The 24,978-nt window shown below is 40.2% G+C and overlaps 1 protein-coding gene across 1 annotated transcript in view; it reads left to right on the forward strand.

The window, feature by feature from the left end:
• The window catches only part of ENOX1 (ecto-NOX disulfide-thiol exchanger 1), a 154,700-nt gene that overhangs the window by 129,240 nt on the left and 482 nt on the right, over positions 1-24,978 (forward strand). Inside the window, exons 11-13 of the mRNA XM_054382336.1 lie at positions 336-392; positions 18,094-18,196; positions 21,338-21,423. Coding sequence (XP_054238311.1) covers positions 336-392; positions 18,094-18,196; positions 21,338-21,423 — 246 coding nt within the window. The remainder of the gene's footprint in view (positions 1-335; positions 393-18,093; positions 18,197-21,337; positions 21,424-24,978) is intronic.

Consider the following 24,978-nt stretch of genomic DNA (forward strand, 5'->3'; position numbering starts at 1 on the left):
ATCATTTATTATTCTTGAGAGCCAATTCTGTACACTTTTATGCCTTGAAACTACTTTCTAATCTTATTATTTAAAAAATAATGACCCAGTCTTACTATTTTTCCCTTTTTTTTTTTTTTTTGCCAGCCTATAAAGCCTTAAGTATGTTGGTTTCAAAATGGTTTGAGCAAAACCTCATTAGAATTATATGCTCCATCTGTTTTTCTCATTGGAAGCTTTATAAAATGCTCCTTCAAATGAATCAAAGATAACTGTGTGAAATAGTCAAGTAATGTGCTTGTTTTGTTCTGTTCTGTTTGTTGTTTTGTTTTTTGTTTTTTCTTCACTCTTTGCAGTTAAAAAGCACCAAGGAATTAGCAGAAATCAATGGGCATGATGAATCTCAGGCAAATGTAGGTACTGCTATCTATGCATAGATTTTTATACATATATGTATTTTATACGTATATATACACACACACACATATATATGTGTATACATGTGTATGGTCTCAAATTTACTATTTATATATATGTATATATATATACATATATATGTATATATATGTGTGTGTGTATATATGTATATGTACATGTATATATGCATGTGTATGGTCTCAAATTTACTATTTATGTCTTAAAGCTAATAGAATGGCTGAATGATTTGCACATCAGATTTGAAGTGGCTGGGTTGGGGTTCTGTTTGGCGTTTTTTGTTGGTTTTTTGATTTTTTTTTTTCCTGAAGCCACAGGTTCAAATCCCAGTAAACTTCATTTTGAGGTAGATAAATTGGGTTCCATGCAATTTACTTTGTAGGATTTATTTGGATGAGTCTTTAACAACCAGTGTCCTACTTGCTGTATGTGGGTGTTAGAGATACCATGGAAACGGCTGCAAGAGAAATGTTTTGCCTTAGTGTCCTGTCCAGGATTGCTCAAGCTACAAAGTTATATCGTTTGTCTTTGTGGCTGCCACCTTGCAGCTGAGCAAGCCTGGCCATATTTCAATTGTTAGTGAAATGGTTCACGTACCTGTGTGATTTGGAAACAGTTAACTCACAGGAGAGGACTAAATTAATTCATTGATTCATTATTTTTTCCAAAACCATTAAAGGACTTGTTAAGATCATGTTTTTTTAAAATCTGCTGCCAAAAAAAGAAAAAAAAAAGATAAAGCAAACAAAAAAAACAAGCTTCTGTTATTCCCTTAATGACTGCAGTCAAAACAGCAATTTGAATAAGGGAAGAGAGGAAAAAAAGGAAAACTTTCCTGCTACATTTGTCATCCAAACCATGCAGCTTTGTGCTTTGTCACAAACATATGAAAATTAAAACTGATTATATAGGACATCTTCCTCCTAGCCAAGAGAACAAGCAACAGTCTGAACACTAACACATTTTAACATCTATTTTAGTCAATGTGTTGTCTAATCGCATAGCCGGGAAAGTGGTTTTGTTTTAAACCTGAATGGAAAGCTCAGATTTTTCGGACAGCTTTGTGATAAGGAAATGATGTCTTCCTTTTTTAATCCTTTCCTCAGTCTCCTTCATTGTGAGCTGTTTCCACAGTGAAGTCGATAGAGCCTCATAGCTCTCAGCGTTTGGACAGGAGACATTCAATATTGTCTGATAGCTCCAACAATCTCCAGTTGCAGCCTGTCTGCACAGCCTCTCATTGCCCCTTCAATAGGTTCTGTTTGCGAACTAGAATAAAGATGTTAATCCACCAAAGATCTTGAAATGCTCACATTTGCTACCTAAAACCTTGTTGCCATACATTAGCTGGTTGCAGGTTTCCAAAGGAATTTAGAAATGTAGGACAGAAACTTTCTAAACGAACTTGCTTCCTCTCCAAAAATGCATAGGAAACAGGATGTTTGACAGGATTTAAATATTTTAAAGGAAAATTACTGAAATGCTTCAACTTATATCATTCTGGCTTATCTCTAACTGGACAAAATAGAAGAGCCCAAAAGTTTAGGGTTTTTTATATAATATAAAGGTTGAAATAGAATTAAAAGGAAACATTTCAGTTGTGTAAAGACAGTTTCAGTACTTCATTCCTAGATATCTGAACCAAAATATTTCAGAATCTTTGGTTAATGGTAAACTTTTCAAAAACTAATATTTTATTAGTTAAAATAGCTGAATTTTCCATAGAATAGAAAGTCTATTTTCCACCACTTTTCCATCAACTCTTCCCATGATGACCTCATAGCAATATTAGACTCCTAAGAAAATCAATATCTAATTCAATGATGAAGAGGAAGTCCAGACAGCTAAAGTTATTGAATCACAGCTGCAGCCATATATTCAACAGTTACAGTACTGTGAAATTGAAGCAGCACAAATGGAAATAGAGAAATAGAGAGAAAGAAATTATGTTAAAACATTTTCTATAGTAATGAACATTGTAAAATGGAAGTTGAGATGCCTTTTAAACAATTGTACTTTATATCAAATATGGGGTGCTCAGGTGTTGTGCCTTGCAGGTTGTCTATCCAAGTCTATTCTCAGCAGACTTTGTGGTTCTCGCCCTTGGCCAGTGTGCAAATCTGGGATGATCAAAGAGAAAAAGGCTTGGTCGCTCCTACGTGGATATAAGTGAAGTGTGATTCATATAATGGGATTAGAACATATTTGTTACAGTTGACAAGTTGAATTCAGCAAATGAAATACCTTTACATGCTGAGCCATAGTGGGAGGTGCTGGAAAAGAAGAATGACAATGTATGTCTATATACTGAACACACAATCTAATCTTCACACTATGGCATATTTAGATTACTTTGTGGAAAAATAAGGCTTCTAGAAAGGACAGTAGAAACTTTAGGCACACCGAATACAATTGAGAAAGCCCATACTATAATCTTAAAAATATTATTTTCTGCAGTTCTCAGGCTTTCTGCTGATGGCATTGGTCTGCAGCATATTTTACTGTTTCTTGAAATAAAACCTGGAAATATTTTTTTAGTAAAGCAGATACAGATGAAAACATGTACTTAGACCTATCATGATGTGTTTTCTACATTTCCATTATGTGAGACTGTTCTGAAAGGGAAACGAGGATCTGGACAGCTTTCAAAAAAGAAAACTTCTCTTCTGAAATGTGCCCAACCTATAAATGGCCCGATATTCAGGGTTTTTTCTCCATTTTTTGTTTTTTTTCAGGAGAATTGAGCAAAGTTAACTAAGAGGCTGGAGCAATTGCAATATTACCCTCCCTGCCATAGCATTTCACACAAAAATCGGGGTAGAAGGTGGGGAAACCTGAAATTTTAGCGTGTTGCCAGTACATCTGTTATTTCCAGAAAGCAAAACCATCTTACAAGGCTCTGTAAACAGTCATAAGGGTGTTTCATGAGTGACCTGCCAGGTACATGCAGTAATATTTGTTATGGCTGTTGACATTTCCCAGCAATACTCTGCATCAGGAAAGGCCAAATGTCAGGCTCAGCAGTACATAGAGCCTGCAATAGTGGCCTGGTGTTAACAGAGACTTCAACACCTGGGACTGCTAGAGGTGCTGTCACTGAGCATTCATTTCCATCAGCTCTGTGGTTAAGGAAAAGGTTGCTTATTGTTTCTACCCCCCCCTTCCTTCCCCACCCTTTTAATTTCCTCTTCATTGCTGCATATAGTGATATTTAATTCCCATCTCTGTCTTAACTGAAGAGAAAATAATGGCCAATGGCCAATTAAAATTTCAGATATAATCCTCTTCCAAGATGTTCCCAGACTCCTGAGACCTGATTAGTCCCAACATGAAAAAAAAATCTTGCTTGGGAGGTGTGCTTGAGTAGAGAACATTTTGCAAACTGAAAATGCTACTCATGTTTTGTGGCTTAACTCTGCAAAGGCAATTTTTTCTTCCACTCTTTCTGTAAGTCCAGTGGCTTTCTGTGGAGTAGGTTAATTCTGTGTTTTGATCAAAGATCTCCTTTTGGTCACTGAGTTCAGTATACATAGGACACTGCATGCAAATACAGTTATGTAGCCTTGGTGAATACATTCTTGTTTTGGGGGAGGGGAAGTTAACATCCATGGTGTTCCTCTATTGTTAATGGAGACAGAGAGACTTTTTTTTTTACCCAAGTCTCACTTTAGAAGTACTCAGATCTTCCAGGTGATCTCCCTGGGCAGCCTTCCTTAGTCCTGTGAGTAACTCCCACCCATTGTAAAAGCGCTAGCAAATGGTCATCAGAGAGTATCCGTCCTCCAAGTTCAGACCAAAGCAAGATATGTGTCGTGGTTGCAAAAGCATTTTGAATGCCCAGATTGAAATTGCATGATAAAGTCCTGAGTCTGTTGAAATCAATAATTAAATTCCCATTAGGTAAAAAAGCCAGTATTTCACTGAAAAGACTTTTAGGGTTACTTCATTATCACCAAGGCACAATAAAGTGAATATATTTCAGCGAGTGAAACTGATTCACCACAAGGTTTTTTACCACCTTTTTGTTCTGTTTGAGTTTCATTGTTTGAACAAAGTAATGACTTTGACCTCATCCATCCATCTTCCTCCAGTAAGCATCTTCAGCAACTTCAACACAATATTATGTGGGTTTTTCTCCAGACACAAAATCAATAATATTAAGAGATGAATTTTTTCATTGGAATGCTTGAAGCTCTTAACAAAGTATTTCTCAATTTCAACCAAGAATCTTACATTTGATGTTGATTCTTCCCTTAATTTTTCTCCTCTGTATCTGCTTTTCAATCATTTACCAGATGATCCCTGACTCCAAGGAACAATGTATATTTTGCTCATTTTATTAAGTTGCTTACCTTATGCTATACTAGAAGTGATGTTATTCCTAACAATACCTTAGTCTTCTCTTTTCACATAGTACAGTTAATCATTGATGATCTTGATCAAAGACAAGTAAAGATAGCTCTTAAATGAGTCTCATTTTTACAACAATCTATGCAAAAATTTTAAAAGCTGACACCCTTCAGGTTTTTGAAAAGTCTTTAAATCTATCATATTCACCAGAGTTCAGTTCTTGTACTTCACTAGGCAAACCTTTAATGGAGGCACCCAAGGGTACATGCTGCGAATGTCCCACATCAATGTATGTGTTAATAAACACCATCCACAGGGTGGAGCATCTCCATGCTGTGCAACTGCCTCACTTCCAGCCGTGGTGAGATGATAAGGGCCCTTGAAACAGGGAGAGTCCAATGCCTGCTCAAATCATCCTGCTGGTTCAGGACTGTGGGACTAAAGTTGATCACTTTTATTGATGAAGACCTCAAGTGGCTGCTGATTCTTTTGCTTCACTTTCTTTTGAATGGAACAGCTAATTCCCAGCTAGCCCCCTCTTCAAAAGGCTTGCTCTTCCCATAACATGGACTTGTAATAAAAAATGTGTTCCAGGCAGCTAATATAAGAGCAATTAGAGCCTAAAGTAAGAAGCCAGTGCTGAGCTTGCACACGTCAGGAAATGTGTGTTTCTTTTCTATCTCAAATTCCCAGGTTTGTTAAGCTGTGAGTCTCAGCCTCAGCAAGCTGATGTGAGTAATTGAGTAGCTTCCTTGGCTTCTCTGGTGTCCTTTGGCCTTGCAGCAGGCATTTTGGTACCACATGGGAGTGATCAGGTACTGCAAAAAAGTGAGGTGATGACAGCTGGGTGTGTTTGAAAGTCAGGAGAGGGCACTAATAGCCTTCTGTACATGAGAGCTTGGGAGTGACATCCCCTGAAGGGAATGTCAGAAGTTGGGCTTTGCATCTCTCCTCAAAATGAGAAGGTTCAAAGCTGCATTTCTCAAAAAAGAGTGTTGTCTATGTGCACTCTATGTTCCCTCTGTTGTAACTGCTCCTCTTTGCAAGATTTGGCCAACTAATCAATCTTACAAACGTGGTTAATTTTCTAAAGAGAACAAGGAGGAATAATGGTGCAGTGCAGGGAGATGAGGGTAGCCCCTTACTGAGAGGGAGAAGTGGGGTTTGGCTTCTCATCATTGGTGTTATACCATTAGCAGAAGGTGCAAGGCCGCTGTATCCTGATTGGAGTGGGGTGTAAAGGCCCCAGGGTCTACAGAGATTCATTTACTGGCTGTATTCAGGTTCTTCTGTCCTGGTAGGGCCAGGATCATGAGGGTGAGAAGTGGCCATGCCTCTTTCTGCTCCCTGTCTTTTCCATTCCAGACATTTATTTGTAACCCTTCCATCATTCATTTTTTCTTATTTCCTTCAACATAAGGAGTATGATAAATATGAAGTATGATAAATTCAAGCAGCTATGACCCATTCACAGATCAGCACATTTCCTACTTTACCACAGCAGGCATGAGGAATGACTACCTCATGAATTCAGTTCCATGAGGCCTGTAAAATAGCAGGAGTTTCAGTGGCTGCTGAGGACCATGTTATCAAAGAGCCTGCTCAGCCTTCAGAAGCTCTTAGATACTGATAGATCAAGTCCCCCTGAGTTCCCCACGTCACCGCCCCAGCCCTAGTGTAGCATGTTAGAGGACAGCAACAGCATTTCATTAGCACAATGCAAATCTCTCTGCTGGCTTAATCATAGTCTCTGCAGTTTCAGCCAGGATCTTACCCTACAAAGAGCAAACAGCTACAACAAGGTATGTGCTGACATAGAGTGTGGTATCTGAAGCAGGTCTGGGCTGTAGCAATAACCCCTTTGTTAAAGTGTAGCAAGAAATCACACCACTTCTTTTGTCCCTAATTAAAAGTATCAGAGTGGCATCATAACTTGGCTTTTGATTCTTGTCATCTGAGGGAGGAGAAAAGAGAACTCTGAGACACAATGATGAAACCAATTCAGCCACCCACTCAGCAAATCACCATTTTTTGACTTTAAATTTCATATGAGCTCCACAGGGAGACAGTTCTTCAATGCCCAGAGCTACCTGACATTTTAATAATATCTGATCATTATGTGCAGCCTTTCATTCCAAAGCATTTTCCCTGAGTACACTGCACACGTATACAGGAGTCATCCCATCATTTCTACTGAGGAATAACATTCAGCCTTATACATATGCAGCTGTGTGCTTAACCCACACAGTGTACAAGTCAGATTGGCTTGTCAGAGCACTCAGGCTCCCCCGCAACCACCTGAAGGATGACAGGCCACCTCTGCTTCAGCTGCAGTCCTGCTACTGCAGTCCTGGGGGTTGTACACTACATTTAAGCTCCCTTAAACCTGCTGAAATCCTTCAAGGAATAGACAGCAAAAAGTCACAGAAGCAAGAAAGGAGCTTCAATACCTCCCAAGAGATACTACTCACAGACTCATAGAATAGTTTGGGTTGGCAGGGACTTTAAAGATCATCTAGTTACAACCCCTCTGCCATAGGCAAGGAGAACTTCTTCTAGACTAGGTTGTTCAAAGTTGCTGATACAAACATGACTTTAACATTTCCAGGGAGGCAATATCCAGAAATTCTTTGGTAAAACTGTTCCAGTGCCTCACCATGCTCACAGTGAAGAATTTCCTTTCTATGCCTAATTTAAATGTACTCTCAGTTTAAAACCATCACCCTTTCTCCTATAACTACACACCAGTGTAAAAAATCCCTCTCCAGCTCTGTTATAGGCCCTGTTTTAGGTACTAGAAGGCTACCATAAGGTTTTCTCAGAGCTCCTCAGAGCTGAACAATCCTAACTCCCTCAGCCCATCCTCACAAGAGAGGTATTCCATCCTTCTGATCATTTTTGTCACCCTCTGCTGGACCCACTGCAACAGGTCCATGGTTTTCTTGTGTTTGAGACCCCAAGCCTGGAAGCAGTACTTCAGGTGAGGTCTCATGAGAGCCAAGTAAAGGGGAAGAATCACTTCCCTTGACCTGCTGGCTATGCTCCTTTTCATGCAGCCAAGGACACAGATGGCCTTCAGAGCTGCAAGTGCACAATGCTGGGTTGTGTTGAGCTTCTTGTCTGCCAACACCCTCTAGTCCTCCTCAGGAAGAGTTCATTGTCCTAATCAAGATGCAATCCAAAAGAACCAGAAGTCCAAAATGTTCACTTCAAGTACTTTTCATATATCCAGATGTGAATATTTCTGTGAATGTGGGAGTTGCCCGGGGTTTTCAAATATCTGAAATTAGTATTTTCAAATACAAATCCTTGCTAAAAACCATTCACTCTCGTCAAACATTTAAGGTTGCTTTTTCCCTCCCAATTAGTTCCTTTTATTTCAACAAAGACATTTTCAAAACAATCCTGCATATCATGTAAGGGAAATGAATTGCCTTTCCCCCCCTCTCTTTAATGTATTTTTTAGAAATGCAATGTTCTAAAGGAAATTGTTAGAGCAATATTTGTGTTAAAGACCATTTGAAAGGGTCTTACAAGTTCTCATTAAGCATGAAGTATCCCATCCTACAATGACTTCAGCATAGATGTTGGGCAGGCAATGCTTTCATTCAGCCAGCCATTGGTTTGCTGCAATACCCTGGCAGAAAGGGTGCAAAATGACAATTATTTTTTCCCTTGCAAAACAACCACCTTCCCAGCACATGGAACATCTGTGTTAAGTCATGAGGAACCTACACATAAATCCAGCTTTAGAAAATGACGCAACCTGATCATACCTTTGAAAATGAGCATGAAGTAACTTTCATATTAGTCATCCATATCTTACATATCCATAAAATAGATGTGCTCAAATGCAATGAGAAGAATATAAAAAGATAGTTTCAATGAGAAAAACATTTTCAGATTATTGCTAGTGGCCTAAACTCAGCAGGTGAAAGTTGCAAGAGTAAAAGCTTTATAATGAAAAAGTTAAAAGCATCTCTCTTGCAAATGGATCAGAAAAATAGGATGTCAAGAGCACCGTAATACAATTAATCTTTACTCCTGAAAACACTTCTGTCATTCTGTCTAGGATATATTAGTCAAACAAATGTTGGATGCACAGAGGTGTGTTTGAAATATTTCATTTGCAAGGTCTTCTGTTCGCTGGTCTAAGTTTTGTTCACTCTGTTTCTGTAATTTTAACATCAGATAATTTTTCAAGATGGTTGTGTTTATTTGTTAATATCAGCGCACTCTTAGTGTGCTCTTCAATGTACAGTCATGGTGAATTTATATTAGTGTACTTTAAAAGTAAATTTCTATATTAGTGTACTTCCAAAGCAGTTAAAATATTCTGTGGGTAACAAAGTCAATACTAATTTTTTGCATGGCACAAAATAAGTTATCAAGTTTAGGCTTGATATGAATTAAAAGGTGACATCTGGTCCATATCATTTCTAATGACAGACCAGTCACATTCACCAGCAGTCTAGCATATGGCAAATAAGTTCTTCTGCATCACCAGGTAGAGAGTAGAAAGAGAAGGATCCTCTGAGACTCTAGTAAAAACAAAAACAAAAGCAACCAAACCCCAAACACAACAAAAACAACGACAACAAAACCCCAAACAAAATCAACAACAGAAAAAACAAACACTAAGAAACAAGGAGTTCTTTACTGAATTATTGACCTAGTGCTAACTCTAAAAGTAGTGCAGGCCTCTTGTGAGAGTTGTGTTTTTTGGCCAGATGGTTATGTGCCTCGTTCCTGGCCTTATTCTTTTTATATGTGATGCAACATTGTAAACTGTTAAGTGAGTTTTCTCAGTGTCTACAGAAATGGCCAAGAAACTTCTCTACATACAGACAGTGCTTCAGCTCCTTTACTGAAATCAGTTCTTCAGCTGTGAGGAACCAGCACCATGTAAAATGTATTTCTAGGAAGTAGTTAATCTGCTAGCACAAGATCAATTAATTTTCAGGAACAAAAGAATTATATTTATCAAAGATTATGAGCAATTTTCTAGTCAAGTATTTTTAGAGGAGTAGTCAGCAGACAGTCAGACGCAGTCACTCTAAAGAGGACATGCTGAAAGAAGAGCTGTGCATGGCACAAAATGTTCCCAGAGAATTTTGAGTTTCTTTCAGATTTCAGACAACCAAATTTGTCACATAACAACATAGTGTTGTAGCAACCCATGAAGGGGAACAAGCTCCATTAAAAGAAGAATTAGAGCCATTTGGCTGCTGCTGGCAGGGGTTGCTTAACCCCACAGCCCAGTGGAGGCAAGGCGGTCATAGCTCCACGCGACCAAGCAGCAGCAAGGCTGAGCATGTGTTCCCTACAGACACATGTACAAGCACATGTATGCATTATGTGCATCACATGTGTACCCATGCACATGGCCAGCCACACAAGGTAGCACAAACTCAGGATTCATAAGTGTTAAGTAGTGCTACTGGCCTCATCCTGCCCCCCTTTCTGGATGAACAGGATTGTCCTTGTTTGAGCCACGAGCTGCCCAGGGCAAAAAGACAAAAAGGTATTTTACCCCCAAGGGAGTGAAATGAAAACACTTGTACAGAATTGGACGTTAAATGAATACTATTTACAAATATATACTGAAATACAAAAGGTGTTCAGGGAAAAAAGGAATATATACACGAACACAATCAGCTCAGGTCTAGCTTCCCAGCTGTGCCCAACCATGCCTCACAGCTAGGCCAAAACTTCCCAAACCCTCCCCCGCCTCAGCCTCAACAGGCCCAGGAGCAGGCTAGACTGTCCCCCAAGGCCCCCCTACCAAGGCAGGCCTACCAGGCCTAAATGCCCCTCCACCACCACAGGCTTGACCAGGCCTGAGTGCCCCCCACAGCTGGAAAATAGCTTGCCAGCCAAGGCCGCAAACTGCCCCACAAACCAAAAGAGGTAGCAGCCATTGCACGCCCAGAGAGAGGAGGGAGGGAAAGGGAGAACTGTCTGTGGTGTCTGCTTGTATAGAGATCGCAGGATGATGGGATGCAATAACAATAATCACAGTATCCTGGGCTTCCCCTAGACTGTCTAGCCCTTGGAAGACTTTTTATCTATGGTCCTCAACCTCCGACAAGGATAAAGCTTCATTATACATAGATATAACTGGCCTTTGACTCTCAGTCTGTCCTGTAACTGGCCCTTGCCTTACACATGTACACACACACACCCCAACAGTTGCTGGCTTGGACCTCCTGGTCCCTCCACTAGGTCATACGTAGTCTCTGGTCCCTCCTGGATCCATCACAAACCCATGTCCACTTCAATACATGCCTCCCAAGCTTATTATCCTACTCAGTGGCCTGTCTGGCTTGATGCTCATCAGTGATCACAGTGTAGCATATAGACATACTCTGGTCTCTAACTAGTACCCCAGACACACAGCCCTCTGGCTCTTGGTCCCACTCTTAGCTGCTGTGCTCATATCCCCCCCACACACCCCCATGCACACATAACAGGGAGTCTCTCACCCAGGAAAAAATAAATTTAGTTTAGTGAGTATAGTACACCAATCATGGCTTGGCATGGCCAGACAAATGTACTGACCAGCAAACTGTTTACATGAAGCCAGTCCCTTTTATCCCTTTCCCAAATCACTGTGATCCATCCTTTTTCTTGCCTTTTCTTTTTTTTTTCTCCACTAAGGACCCTCATCTAAGTCTTGTAGAATCCCAAGATGCTCTTCCTCTGCATCCCATAATAAGTCCCATGCCTCTATAGGCAGTGGCCCACTCAGACTGTAAAATAATCCAGAGAACATTTTCACTGGCTGGCCTTGATAGGTGTCGTGCTTGACCTCAGGGGCTGATGCTCTCCTGTGACAGCCCTGAGAGGAGCTGGCTCAGGAGACACTGTTTTCTCTAATTAGGTTAGCAGGCTTTCAGCATCTGTGATGGTGCCTCTATCCTTCTTTGTACTGATGGAGATAAGACTTTAATCACAAGTATGAGGAGGAAGCAGCAAGCGATAGTGGTTGTAACATCCCTTCTGCAGGAGATAGAGGCATCTGTCTGTTGATGACAAATCCCACATGTTGTTTGATGAGGGTACAGAACTGGGATGTTGCAGCTGACACTTATCCAGCCATTGCACATTACTCCTTGTTGTGCATCCATGCTCTCTGACCCCACAGCTGATACTGTTTTGAGCAGGAGGTTGGACTGGAGACATCCTAAGGTCACCTGCATGATTTTGCAATTCTGAGTCATGATCACTGCCCGTGAGTGTAATCATACGTTGCCACATTTGCAAGGAAATTTAATTTCAGTCAAATTTAAATAAGCTCTTTTGTTGTAGTTTAGCTCAATTTGGATTGAATAATTTTGTATTCACCACAGGTAAGAACAGAGACAAGAACAGTTGCCCGTTCGCAACTGACAACCATGTTAAGCTGTCAGAAGTCATCCTGTACCTCAACCTTGCGTGTCTCCATATATTTAAGATGCCTGCCTTGATGTGCATTGAAACTATTGCAAGGCTGCCATTGACTTGATTGGGAATTGAATTAGGGTCCATTCACATTAAAGCAGAATTTTCATATGTAGGTCTGAAATACATTTAGAGGTATACCAATAAAGTAAACACAACTATACCAGACGTTAACAGATCCCCAAGTTAATAATAATAAACTAAAAATGTGCAATCTTCATATGGCAGGCCAGTTTCTACCCAATATCTGCAGGAGAATGTTCAAATATGAAGTCTAAGCCCAGTGCTGTGAACTCAGAGCAGGTACACATATACCATTCACAAGGTGAAAGAATGCAGATTTGGTATCACATGTGCATGGTTCTTTCTTCTATCAAAATATTAAACTTCCCTTTTCTTTTCAAGACACAGCATGTCCCTGGCTTATGTTTTAGATATGCTTATGTTTTAGATATGCTTATGTTTTAGGTATGCAGTCTTTCTTCTTCCTACTCATTTTCTCTCATAAATCCCCTGGCTGATGGGAAAGTGTGTTGTATCCCTTATATCTAACAACATTCAGCATCTGCTCTGTCATATGCCTGCTGTGTCCAACATGTAGTCTTTCCTCCTTTTGCTGCTGTTTTAATGTCTCTGACAATTGATTTTGTACATAGAGCACAAATGCCAACATATCCTGTAAATTTTTCTAGTCTGGTAGGATGATATTTTTTGCTGGATCTTTCAGAAGACATAATATTATTTTTGCCACTTCTCCACAAAATTCTGCAAAATCCCATATACTGCGACAAAGGGAATGAGCTCTTTGAAGACAATATGCAAGCAGTCATCATTACCCCTAGATTTTAAGCTGATTATCAAATATTTGGATTAGCCAGATAGTGGAGGGAATATTTCAGCTCTTTGGGTATTTGTCATTTTTGTCCTGATCACGTCAGGTGTCTTCAATGTCATATTCATCAAATCCCATATTCTCCCTTTCAAAGAGAGTCCAGAACAACAGGTAATGTGGAAATGCACTCTGGCAAGACAGTTTCCTGGTAAGGCAGCTGAGCCCTGCTCAGCTCTTGGTCAGCATTTCTGGAGAATGGCAAGTCATCACTCTGCCCTTTTGTAGGGATGCTGGCTAGCACGTTTTCAGGGGCACAGAACTTCTTAGGCTAAAGAGACCCATTTTAATGGTTCTCCAGTTCTGAAGCCCCTATTACAAGAGGGATATGGACATGCTGGAACGTGTCCAGAGAAGGTCCACCAAGATGATCAGAGGGCTGGAGCACCTCTCCTATGAGGACAGACTGAGAGAGTTGGGGTTGTTCAGTCTGGAGAAGAGAAGGCTCCGAGGTGACCTTCTTGTGGCCTTCCAGTATCTGAAGGGGGTCTACAAGAAAGCTGTGGAGGGACTTTTTAGGATATCAGGTAGTGACAGAACTAGGGGGAATGGAATAAAGCTGGAAATGGGGAGATTCAGACTGGACGTGATGAAGAAGTTCTTCCCCATGAGAGTGGTGAGATCCTGGAATGGGTTGTCCAGGGAGATGGTTGAGGCCCCATCCCTGGAGGTGTTTAAGGCCAGGCTGGATGAGGCTCTGGCCAGCCTGATGTAGTGTGAGGTGTCCCTGCCCATAGCAGGGGGGTTGGAAGTAGATGATCCTTGTGGTCCCTTCCAACCCTGACTGATTCTATGATTCTGTGATTTTTGCTAAAGATAGAACCCCCCAGGAGAGAGCAGATATTTTATATTCTGTCTGCCTTTTTTTTGTACTGTAAGACTGGCCCGTAAAGGATTAGTGACATCTGGACTTTTTCTTTAATATTATGCTTTTCCATAGGGGGTAGAAATAAAGCAGTGTGGGACTGAAAGACCCAAATCATCCAGCCTAAGTATCTGGGGCTTTCTGATCTGCTAGTACCCTGCAGTGCAGAGCTAGTCCTTTGATCTTACAGTATGTGCAACCACCTTCTGTAGCGAGTCACCACATCTCTTCCACTCTTCAGGACTTCAGGGCCTCTCTCTGGCAAATGCTGCTCTTATTTGCTGTGCCTATAGTGTGACACTCAGCTGCCCTGTGGTGGACCTTGGTGGACAGTGAGTCCAGGCAGATTTTGGAGCAATCCACTTGCCCATGCCTTTGCTTTTGCTTCCTAAAGAAGACAAGGTACGTAAGAGAATAATCCAAATTCAACTGCTGTCCCACCTTAAGATCAGGGCATGGCTAAAGTATACATCCATGTGCAAAAACTGCCATGTATGACTCTCCACAACCATCAGCTCAGTGTCAATGCTGGTGTCAGAGGTCTGCATGGGGAAATGAATAGTTCATGTGAGAAAATTGTTATTTGCCATGCTCTTTTTTACCCAATAATTTCTTCTAAAAGTTTTCCAAAAGCAGGGAGGCCTTAATCAAAATGCTAGTCCCAAGGAGTATCTGCAGAATCATAGGGTTTGTCAAGCCCATGTAGGAATTTTCATGCCTTTTCTTCATCTGCTGATGGATTAAAGTGCCATTTGCAGGGAAAAGCTCAAACCTGGCCATGGTGAAATCATCACACAGAATGGCTGCATTCATGCTGAGCAGCTCTGGAGCTGTCATCATCAAATCAGGCATCCACGTTCTCCAGCACCTGACATAATTTGTGAATAATGAATAGGGCCAGGTCCCTAATGATCTCCAGGTGTGATTTAACCTGGATTAAGTATTCCACCTACTGTATTTAGTTCTTGCAAGGTCATTTTGCTTCTAGTAAGTGCTGGTTTGCACATGCTCAGCTGTGTTCTTGTCCTTTAATGCAGTAACTGCCAGATGGTAGCAAAATATTCCTTTTGTAATGAAGCCTGCTGAAGGAGACTGCTTAGGGCTTCAGAAAATATAATTTACCAAATAAAGGATGGTCTTCAGGAAAGAAAGGGAATAGGGTAATGTAATATATATTAAATAATTTTCCTGAGGCATCTGGTGATTAGTAGCTTTTCTGATGTCAGAAAGGTGACCTAACTCTGTTTCCAATTAGCTATTGCCTCATTCACCTTTGTACTCTTAAAAGTGTTGTTTCTGTGGGTTGGAATAAGTAGCACCTCTAAAAATGTGCAAATTATCTGAATGAGGATTTGGTCTTAGAGGCCCCATAGGTACCAGATTTTTATCTGCAATGTGTAGTCAGATACTTAAGGTTTTCACTTACACTCTAATTAGCCTGGTTTCTGGGTGAATTACACACTCATTTTCTAGACAGAATTATGCCCATCTCTCTCAAATCTCTCTTAATTCCTAGCAGCATTATTGTTGAATCTATTATGTGACCATTCACACCCTGGGTTTTCTCATGGCCTGCACAAGCTTATTTTGACAGCTGAATACATCAGAGTTGTCTAGTTTATTGTATTCTGTGGGGCAGGTACTTTGGGATGGAAGAAACCCCTTCTTTTCAAACCTCCAAGAGCCTGCAACCTTCTAAAGCCAGTCATTTGCTAAGTAGCTATCTTTCCCACTCTTAGTTTCCTCAGGCTCCTGCATAACCAATTTTTTCACTCTTTTATCCTCTGTACTAACACACAGTTAAGGAAGACTTGATGTGACTTCCTTTAGCATCCATTTACACTGTCCTATAAATCATACAGAATGTTCTGTACCGGCTCAAATCTAGTCATTAAATGAGAACCCATCTGTTCGTTGTTCCCAATGGGAATATAGTTTCTTTCTCTGCATCACTGCTTGACAAAACTTCTAATCCCATCTGAAACGGCTAGTGTGCTGTGTTTGAGGCCTGTTATATCAAATACACATCTCTCTGCTCTTTCCTTCCCCTCTCAGGAATTGCTGGCTTTAGACTTCTTTTCTGTCTCTGATGGATTAAAAAATTACATCTTAACCTATACAAGCTCTGGTGGAATATGTTGCTCTGCTCTTCTGCTGCAGTATCGTGAAATATGTCATCCAGCTCAGTTCCTTTGATCCGTAACCCCCTTGTCATTACTGCCTTTATGGAGAAATTAATGTGAACACTTCTCTTATTTCTGTTTGAAACTCTGCCTGAGTTTTCTTTCACAGTTCTTGGATGTCGTGGCCAGCAGTAGATCAGTGTTCGCACTAGCCTTTATCTCTATCAAGAGAGAAATCAACAGTGCCTGACAACTTAGAGCATAGTCCTGCTGCTATAATGTGTGCAGTGCATTACAACACTACAAGTGTTAGTGTCAGGGTGATGTAGCTTCCAGAGCACTCAGGCACACCATTATTTTAAGTCTCCCTCCTATCTGTAGGTGTCTAAATCTGTGCTGTGAGTTGCCCTTTGCAGCCAATGAGAATTATAAAATGTGTACCTCTCTGGTCTGGTTTATGTCAGTATGAAGTAAATAACTAAAATACATGACTGAAAAGTTACTTCATTTCTGCTGACTAAAAATGCAGCAAAGGCTGACTATCTTACATGTACACAACAACACATGGGTGTCTGTTCAGGAGACATTTCTCAGCTGGCCATTCCAGCTGCAGCAAACCACAAGTGACTCAGTCTGTCTCCACTCCTTCACTGTGGGCTAAGGTCTGTCAGAGCCCCTTGTTGATGGGGGCTAAGGGTACTCGTATGACTGTATGTCACTCAAGTGCACATACAGTGTTCTGACTCTTTTTACCAGTCTCACAAGCTGGGAAGCATTTAGTCATCTAGGCACATTTGACATATTTTGGAGTTTTGGCCTTTTTTTTAGCACAGATTTTTCACACATTCAGAAATGTCCAAGAGCAACACAAACCCGGTGTCTCTTTTATTGCCAAAAATACTTGCCTAGAATTTAGGAGCGAGTCACCACCATAAATCCCTCTTCTAGGTGGGCCGCACCGTTACACCAAGTAGTGCAAATTTGCTTGTATTTAAGGCTACCTAGTACCATGCAACCTCCAGCTGCTTACCTTGACTCTCTCAACCAGAACAAGAACACTATTATTAATAGCACAGTCCCACCTCACATCACCATATCTCCATCCCATGCTCTTTGCCCCCGAAGTTTTGCATGAATTGCTGAGCAGTTCACGGATCAGATGCAACAGTGAATCACTGCCTCACCAAGACATTGATTACTACATACCAGTTGGTCCATGGGTAGAGCCCATGTGTATGCTTGGTTATTGTGCAGTGTGTGTTGAGGCCTCACATACACTTGCATGCTTCTGAAACAGAGATCATTTGTTTACTTCAGGAGAAGAGCAGTCTGTGTCATACAACTACCTGGATACTTCTGATGAAGCATCTAATGTGGTAGTTTGTCTGATATTTGGATGATTCAGGCCACCTGATTGTGACTTGTTTGTTCTTAAGGCTGACTCTCAGTCATTAAAACAAAGTAGCTTTATGCAAACCACTTATTAGGAATGGTCTCTGAAACCTGCTGACCTCCAAAACATGCTTGAGAATTGTCTGGGACAGGTGCTAGGAACTGGCCAAAGAGCACAATAGGGGCGATGATTGTCTTCTAGCAGCTAAAAACACTGCTAGTGACTGTTGAATTTACTCCTACAGCTGTAGCTGAATGTTTCCTTTCCTGTTCCCTAGAGGCGGTCTTTGTTTACTGCTTTGATAGCTAGCAAATGTGAGTTTTCTGACCATTCCCACATTTTATGGCACATCTCTCAAGCTGTTATAATGAAGAAGCACTAGCAACAAAGTTATAACTTATTCCACAAGCAAAATTTCTCTTCTTAGCAGCTCTTTCCATAAAGGTGCTTCAAAAAATGTCTTATTATTCTGCAAAGAAATCAATTGTTTATTATTGTCCTGTCTTTAGATGTTGAATTAATATTCTTTTTTACAGAGTTGAAAGGAAGCAGACAGGTTTAATTGAACTAAATGAAATCTACATGACCACCTGTTTGTTTTTCTTAAACCATATAGGAAATCAATGTATTGACAGTAGCATTGGTCAATCAAGACAGAGAAAAAAATTCAGAGAAACGAAGCCCGGGTCTAAAATCAGAGAAAGAGGCACTACTAATAGGTAAGCCAAGCCCAGAGAATATTCTTGAGGACAAAATGCCTTTTAACAAACTTTTAGGTTGCATATATGTTTACATACATCTTTGTTGTAATAAAAATTTAAAAATACTTTTTTTTTTTTTCATCTGCATTCATAACAGCTTTTAGTAAAGGGAATCCTAAAACAGAAGCGTTTTTGGTTGGGTTTGGTTTGGTTTGGGTTTTTTTTGTTGTTTTGTTCTGAAAAGCTCTTCGGAGTTTAATGAAAGTATTTCAGATGTGACGGAAGTAATGGGACTTCATTTACACTTGCAGCATGAAAGTATGAAGATTTTATTAACACCAAGATTTAGCAGGCTAGAATTGTACAACTTGTTATTTGGTTATTAGACAAAATGCTGAAGGAGAAGAGGATGGAAAGAATACCAGCAAACTAGCAAGCAAAAAATAATATGTATATACCAGATGTATTAAGCAAGCCAGATTTATGCTTTTGACATTAGATGAGATAATTAGTAATTGAATAATTATAAACAATACCACAAGGACTGTCATACCCTTTGCCTAGAATAAAATCTTTAAAATAAACTCTGGCTCTGGCCAACCTGATGTAGTGTGAGGTGTCCCTGCCCATGGCAGGGGGGTTGGAAGTAAATGATCCTTGTGGTCCCTTCCAACCCTGACTGATTCTATGATTCTATGATTCTATCTGTGATTCTAAAAGTGCCTAAAAGCTAAAGCTTATAGGCAGTGGGCCTGTTAACCAGCAGCTAGTATTTAGCCACACTGGAATGCTGGCTGTACCTATGCTACTCTTGGAGGGAACATGCCCCCTTTTTATCCATGCATGTTTTGCATTTTTTTTCAGCAGGACAGGTTTTCATGGAGCTAAAGGTCTGCGGTCCAAAGTGCTCCCTATGGTGTGGTTGCCAATCACAGAAATGCTGACCTGAAAGACCAGGTTTAATTTCTTTGGTTGGGTCGTTTCACAAAATCAGCAATGGCACAGTAGGTGATAGTTCCAAAACTACCTCAATTTGTTTAAATGCAACTCATTTACATCTGCTAAGCACCAGGAAAGTCACTGCTTTATTGCTGGGGCACAGATTCACAATGTTCAGACCAGAAAGGTCAGTTAAAAGTGAAGGATGTATTTAAATGTTTAAAGGTCTTAGTTCATAAACTTCTTGTGACTGGTGAGATGTGGAACATTGGGATGAACAGAAATTAATAAATTCATTTCTTTTTGCTTGTTATTTTTAAAAAATGGGATTTTTAATTGCAGTGGGTGGTATTTGGTCTGTTCAAAGATAACTTCTGTGAGAAGGACATCAAGGATGGGATTTTAAACAAAATAATCAACTTTTTTTCTAGGTGATTCATTATTTGAATGTAAGGAGTGGCAGCAGTATCCCAAAGTGGTTTCCATCCAGCTGTCCAGTGGCACACTCAGATAAACAGTGTAATCTTAGTCTAGGTATTGCTGGTCATAATACCCCCACAACTGGCTCATTGTTATTGGTTGAAAGGCAAAAGATTGCTCAAGATGGATTTCATGTTATCTCTTCCTCTGAGACCAGTTCAGTTGTGTCAAGGGGAAAAAGGGCTTTGCTTCCATCCATTCACTAAATTTGTCTGCATTTTACAAGATTCAGTATTGATTTAGAGAGGGGAAAAAAGCATTTTAAAAAAATATATTTAAAAGTTAACCTGGAACTCCAGTCAATAACTATAAAATATTTCCAAGTGCCCTTTTATTTACATTATGTGAAAGACCTAGCATCCTGAATATCCAGGATCAAAAATCCTTGGGAACACAAACAAACACAATGCCACTGGTAAAATGTGATTTGAATGCAAATTGGATTTCCAGTCAACTCACCCAAGTGTAATGGTTTTGACTTTTGCTTCAACAGCTCTTGTGAGTGTGCTTATGGTCACGCACAGCACAAAGGAGGCAACTGCTGCAAGGACTTGTCATAGTATAAAATTAAATGCACACCCTTCTCTTTGCTGATTTAGAAATCTGTAAACCCTATTGGGAAAATGAAGGAAGAAAAAGCATTTTCTTTGCAAAGGCAGTTTAAAATGAGCTAAATTTTACTTATAATTTTCAACCGTGGCCAGTATTTGGGGAAAATGAATTCCAATATTATCCTAATTCATTTAACATCAAGAAAGCAGTATGGCCTGCAGTACACAAGATACAGTGACCCATTTTTGTCATTTGTAAGCATTTTTAATCCGGGTGTTTATGCTTTAAATATAAGGAACTTCCCCCAGGGTGGTTCAGCTAAAAAACTCATCCAAACAGAATCGAAAATATTTGCACTGATTCTTTCAGTTCAACTCTCCCCAAAGTGTAACTAACACACATGTCATTTTGTATTTTCACTCCCTTTTTAGAAAAGGAGAAATTAGATAGTGCTTTTAATAGCAATTCTGATCCTTCAAATGTTGTTTTTCTCTGGTCATCATTGTTATGCTGTCACTTGATTTTCACTGCAGAAAAAAAATCGCTCAACTTAGATCCTGACTCTTCCTAAGCCACTTTTATTTCTATACCTTTTACAATGATGCCATAAATAACAATGAAGATAGACAGAACTGGCTTTCTTTTAAGAGAAAGTAAATAAGTAAATATGGCATAAAGGATTTGTGTTTTCTTCAGCAGCAGTTGAGGGTAATACAGATTAAACACTTTTCATAACCAGCATCAGCATAATTATTAGGAAAATTTGAAGGACTGAAGTTTCAGACACAATTACATGAAACATTTTCACAACAGAGCAGCCATTCAAGGGAAAAAAGGCAATAATTTTACCATTAAAATATCCACAATTTTATATTGGTAAATCAAGCATAAAATTGGTAGTTGAAATGCTTCCAGCAAGTCTTTGTTTAGAAATTCCTTTATTCATCAGTATATTATCTTGGTCACTTACTTGCTAACTGCTGTCATTCCTGAAGATGAGCTATTGTGTTTACCATGTTATTATGACTATATTAAAAATGTGCCATTTTCTTATGTTTATTGGGCTGTGTAAGAAAAATAGGAATCATAATTCATACTGAAAAACCTGCAAGAACTGACTATTTGTTTTTTAATGATATATTATCTGAGGTAATTTCAATACTTTGTGTACATTTGTTTTTAATACAGGTATCATATCTACATTTCTTCACGTCCACCCTTTTGGAGCCAATATAGAATATCTTTGGTCTTACATGCAGCAGCTGGACTCCAGGGTAAAGAAATTTAATCAAAATCTGTTTTCTCTATAGAAATATTGTATTATTCTTTACTGCAGGTTAAACTCTTGGTGCATTTCCATTAGAAAGATAATGGGATATGGGGCTTGGGGGTTTGCAGTCTTTATTCATTTGCAAATTACAGTACATGTGCTTGTTGAGTCCTTTGCTTCACACTGTTTAGCTATTTGTTGCAAAGAAAAGCAGACCTTTAAATGGCAAGGACTAGCAGCTGATTTTATGATACATGATCCTGAAATACAACTGAGGAGAAAGAAAGCAGAGCAAGAGGCAGGTGTAACCATGGCCATAAAATTGCGCACAGTTTTAGGAAATGATTCCTTATTCTTCCAAAAGTCATCAGTCATGGGTCAAACCAAACACAAATTGTCATGAACACGTGAATGGACCATAGCCTTTGTCTCCACATGAAAGTGGAGAGAGCCTCATAAAAAAATTGGCTGACCCCACTGCTAAATTCAGAGGTCTGACAAAAAAATGAAGCCAACACACTCCAGTCCATAGTCAATATATAGTTGTAGGATAAGATTATTTGTCTCACTTTTAAGTATCCACTGTAAAAGGACCTGTTCCTCTCCACTGAATATTAAGCAAGACAAGGGTGAGAAGCTCAGCTGTGAAATAGCCACCTTTGATCAGGTGAATGCTACTCTAAGTGCTAAGCCATGGCTCTGCAGTATGCTAGGCTGTATATGATACTTAGCAGATGCAAGAGTCACCCTGCAGTGAGCCACAGCTCTGATCCACATCTGCCAATACTTCATCTTGGTATGATGCTGGCTTAGACCTTCTTGCAACTCAGAGTGAGGATATAGCTATGCTGTGCACCTGGACTCAAAATGTTAGTGGGACTCCTTGTATGGCAGTTGTTAGACACAACTCATTTGGTCCTGCTACTATTTTGTTCCTGAATGCTCACTCCAGCTGATGACCTTCAGGCTGCTTTGATGGGCTGCTTCATGCCTCTTGAGAATCCTTCCTCTGTTTCTATGAAAAAGTGTATAGTTAAAAGCAGAGGAGATCCTGAGCTAGAAGCCCATTGGAAGTAAGATAGGTTGTATGGATGAGTGAGGAAGGATGAAGTTCTTAGACACTATCTTCAGGCTGTGGCAGCTCAGATTTGCTAGTACTTTATGGTCCAGTGCTACTCACAATGAACAGGGAGTGAGGGATGAAGATGATATGAGGAAGTGAGAAGTGAGAGACTGGTAAATTTCATTTTTAAAAAAAATATCAAATCTTATGAGACCTGATACAACCAGAGCTTCACACCTCACAGAATCACACAGAAACATTCATGTTGGAAAAGGCCCTGAGGATCCCCAAGTCCAACTGATAACCCTACTCTACAAGGTTCACCCCTAAACCATATCCCCAAGCACCACATCCAAACGACCTTTAAACACATCCAGGGCTGGTGACTCAATCACCTCCCTGGGCAGCACATTCCAATGCCTGACCACTCTTGCTGTGAAAAAATTTTCCCTAATGTCCGTTCTAAACCTAGCCAGTCACAGCTTGAGACTATTCCCTCTTGGTCTATCACTAATTACCTGTGAGAAGAGACCAGCACCAGCCTCTCCACAACATCCTTTCAGGTAGTTGTAGAGAGCAATGAGGTCTCCCTCAGCCTCATCTTTTCCAAACTGAACAGCCCCAGCTCCTTCAGTTGCTCCTCATAAGAATTGTTCTCCAGGCCCTTCCCCAGGTTCATTGCCTTCCTCTGCACTCACTCCAGCACCTCCACATCTCTCTTCTATTGAGGTGCCCAAAACTGGGCACAATAATCAAGGTGTGGCCTCAGCAGAGCTGAGTACAAGGGGACAATCACCTCCCTACTCCTGCTGGACACAGCATTTCTAATACAAGCCAGGATGCCATTGGCTTTCTTGCCACCCAGGCACACTGCTTGCTCATATTCGGTTGCTTGTTGATTAGAACCCCCAGGTCCCTTTCTGCCAGACAGCTCTCCAGCTACCCTGCCCCAAGCCTGTAGCACTGTTGTTGTGACCCAAGTGCAGGACCTGGCCTTTGCCCTTGTTGAAGCTCATCGCATTAACCTCCTCTTCTGCTTCTCTGTTCCTTGCCTCTACCACATCTACACCTTCCTTCATCTTGTTCCCAGTTCCTGTAGTACCCAGTATGCCCAATTTTCTCAGTCATTTTTCGAGTTTGGCCAAATTTCAGCTGCTTTTTCTCCTGGCTGACCCCTCCAGCTCTGTATCTCCTGGGTAACAACAGCAATAATTTTAAACACCAGCTTCTTGGGCTCCATCCCTGCTGCTAATTGCTTGTGCCCCCTTTGCTTTTCAACTTTCTCCCCTTTCACTGCTGCAGTCCCTTCTTTTGCATGTTTGTGGGCTCTGTCCTTGAATTTCTACTCACATGAGTGATGTGTTGGCTTCTACGAAGCTGCCAGGATCAAACCCTTAACTTGGAAACACAGCCTGCATGGAAAGAGCATTGTGTCCATCTCTCCAAGGTGACAATGAACCAGCCCCTGCAGCTCCTACTGGACCTACCTGCTGCATAATAAACATGAGTTGCAAAATTTGACCTCTCTGGTTTATTTTGGAAGTAGCTGCTTGTAGTAACAAATTACTTTTTAATAGCACAATCCAGAGATGCAATCTCAGAGATGAATTTCAATTACTTTCCATGGTTAGCCTGTCATTCCTCACCTGAACAGGATTGATAAGGTCAATATACTCAGGCAAGCTGGGGGCACAGTATAGAGCTCAGATACATTACCCAAAGGTAACCAGCTATCCATTACCAGCATGAGAGTATGTAAAAAAATGGACCTGATTACTCTGGAGCTTTAGACTGCCCCCAACACTGATTTTAAATGCCTCCTTTAACAAGTGATTTAATCATTTCATCTTTTTGCTGCACTAGAGTTTTCATGAAAATAAGAGGTGATAGATATTTTCTCACCTCCCTTGGGTAGAATGAGGTATAATTAGCATAATTTATGTTTGTATTTTATGTTTTAAAAAGAAAAGTTTTCATTGTGGAAGGTTCCTACTAATAAGGATAATCAGAAAGATCATCATTGTCAGAGAAGCCAGTCAAACCATGGAGATAGCTGTGGAAAAGAGACAGCACCCACAGAATTATTTACTGTTCTTTTCATGACCATCACTTTAAAAGAAGTAGTAGTATAAACTAGTTCATTTTCTGTTCATTTATTGACCTCCCTACTGATTATACTAAAAAGATGGCCTTTATGAAAATGTTTTCTGCAATGAGAGCATCTTTGCCATTAGCAAGGTGACCAGTCATCAATGTTTGAAAACTATAAAAACATCATTAACAATGCTGAGTTGGGAACTTCACTGCTTAGTTATCTGGGGATGCTGAACTGGGCCCAGCTGGGAGAAGAAGGCTCCATGGATAGTCAGCCCTAAGTTACAAAATGAGCTGGTTAAAATTAAAGTGTCCTTGTTAGGTTTTTTGCAAGAGAAAATTTGATAGAGCTGGGAGGAGGATTCAAGAGCTCATGGAATAAGAAGGAAGAGTAAGGTCCCA

Source organism: Indicator indicator, chromosome 1 (genome assembly GCF_027791375.1).
Source record: "Indicator indicator isolate 239-I01 chromosome 1, UM_Iind_1.1, whole genome shotgun sequence".
NCBI lineage: Eukaryota > Metazoa > Chordata > Aves > Piciformes > Indicatoridae > Indicator > Indicator indicator.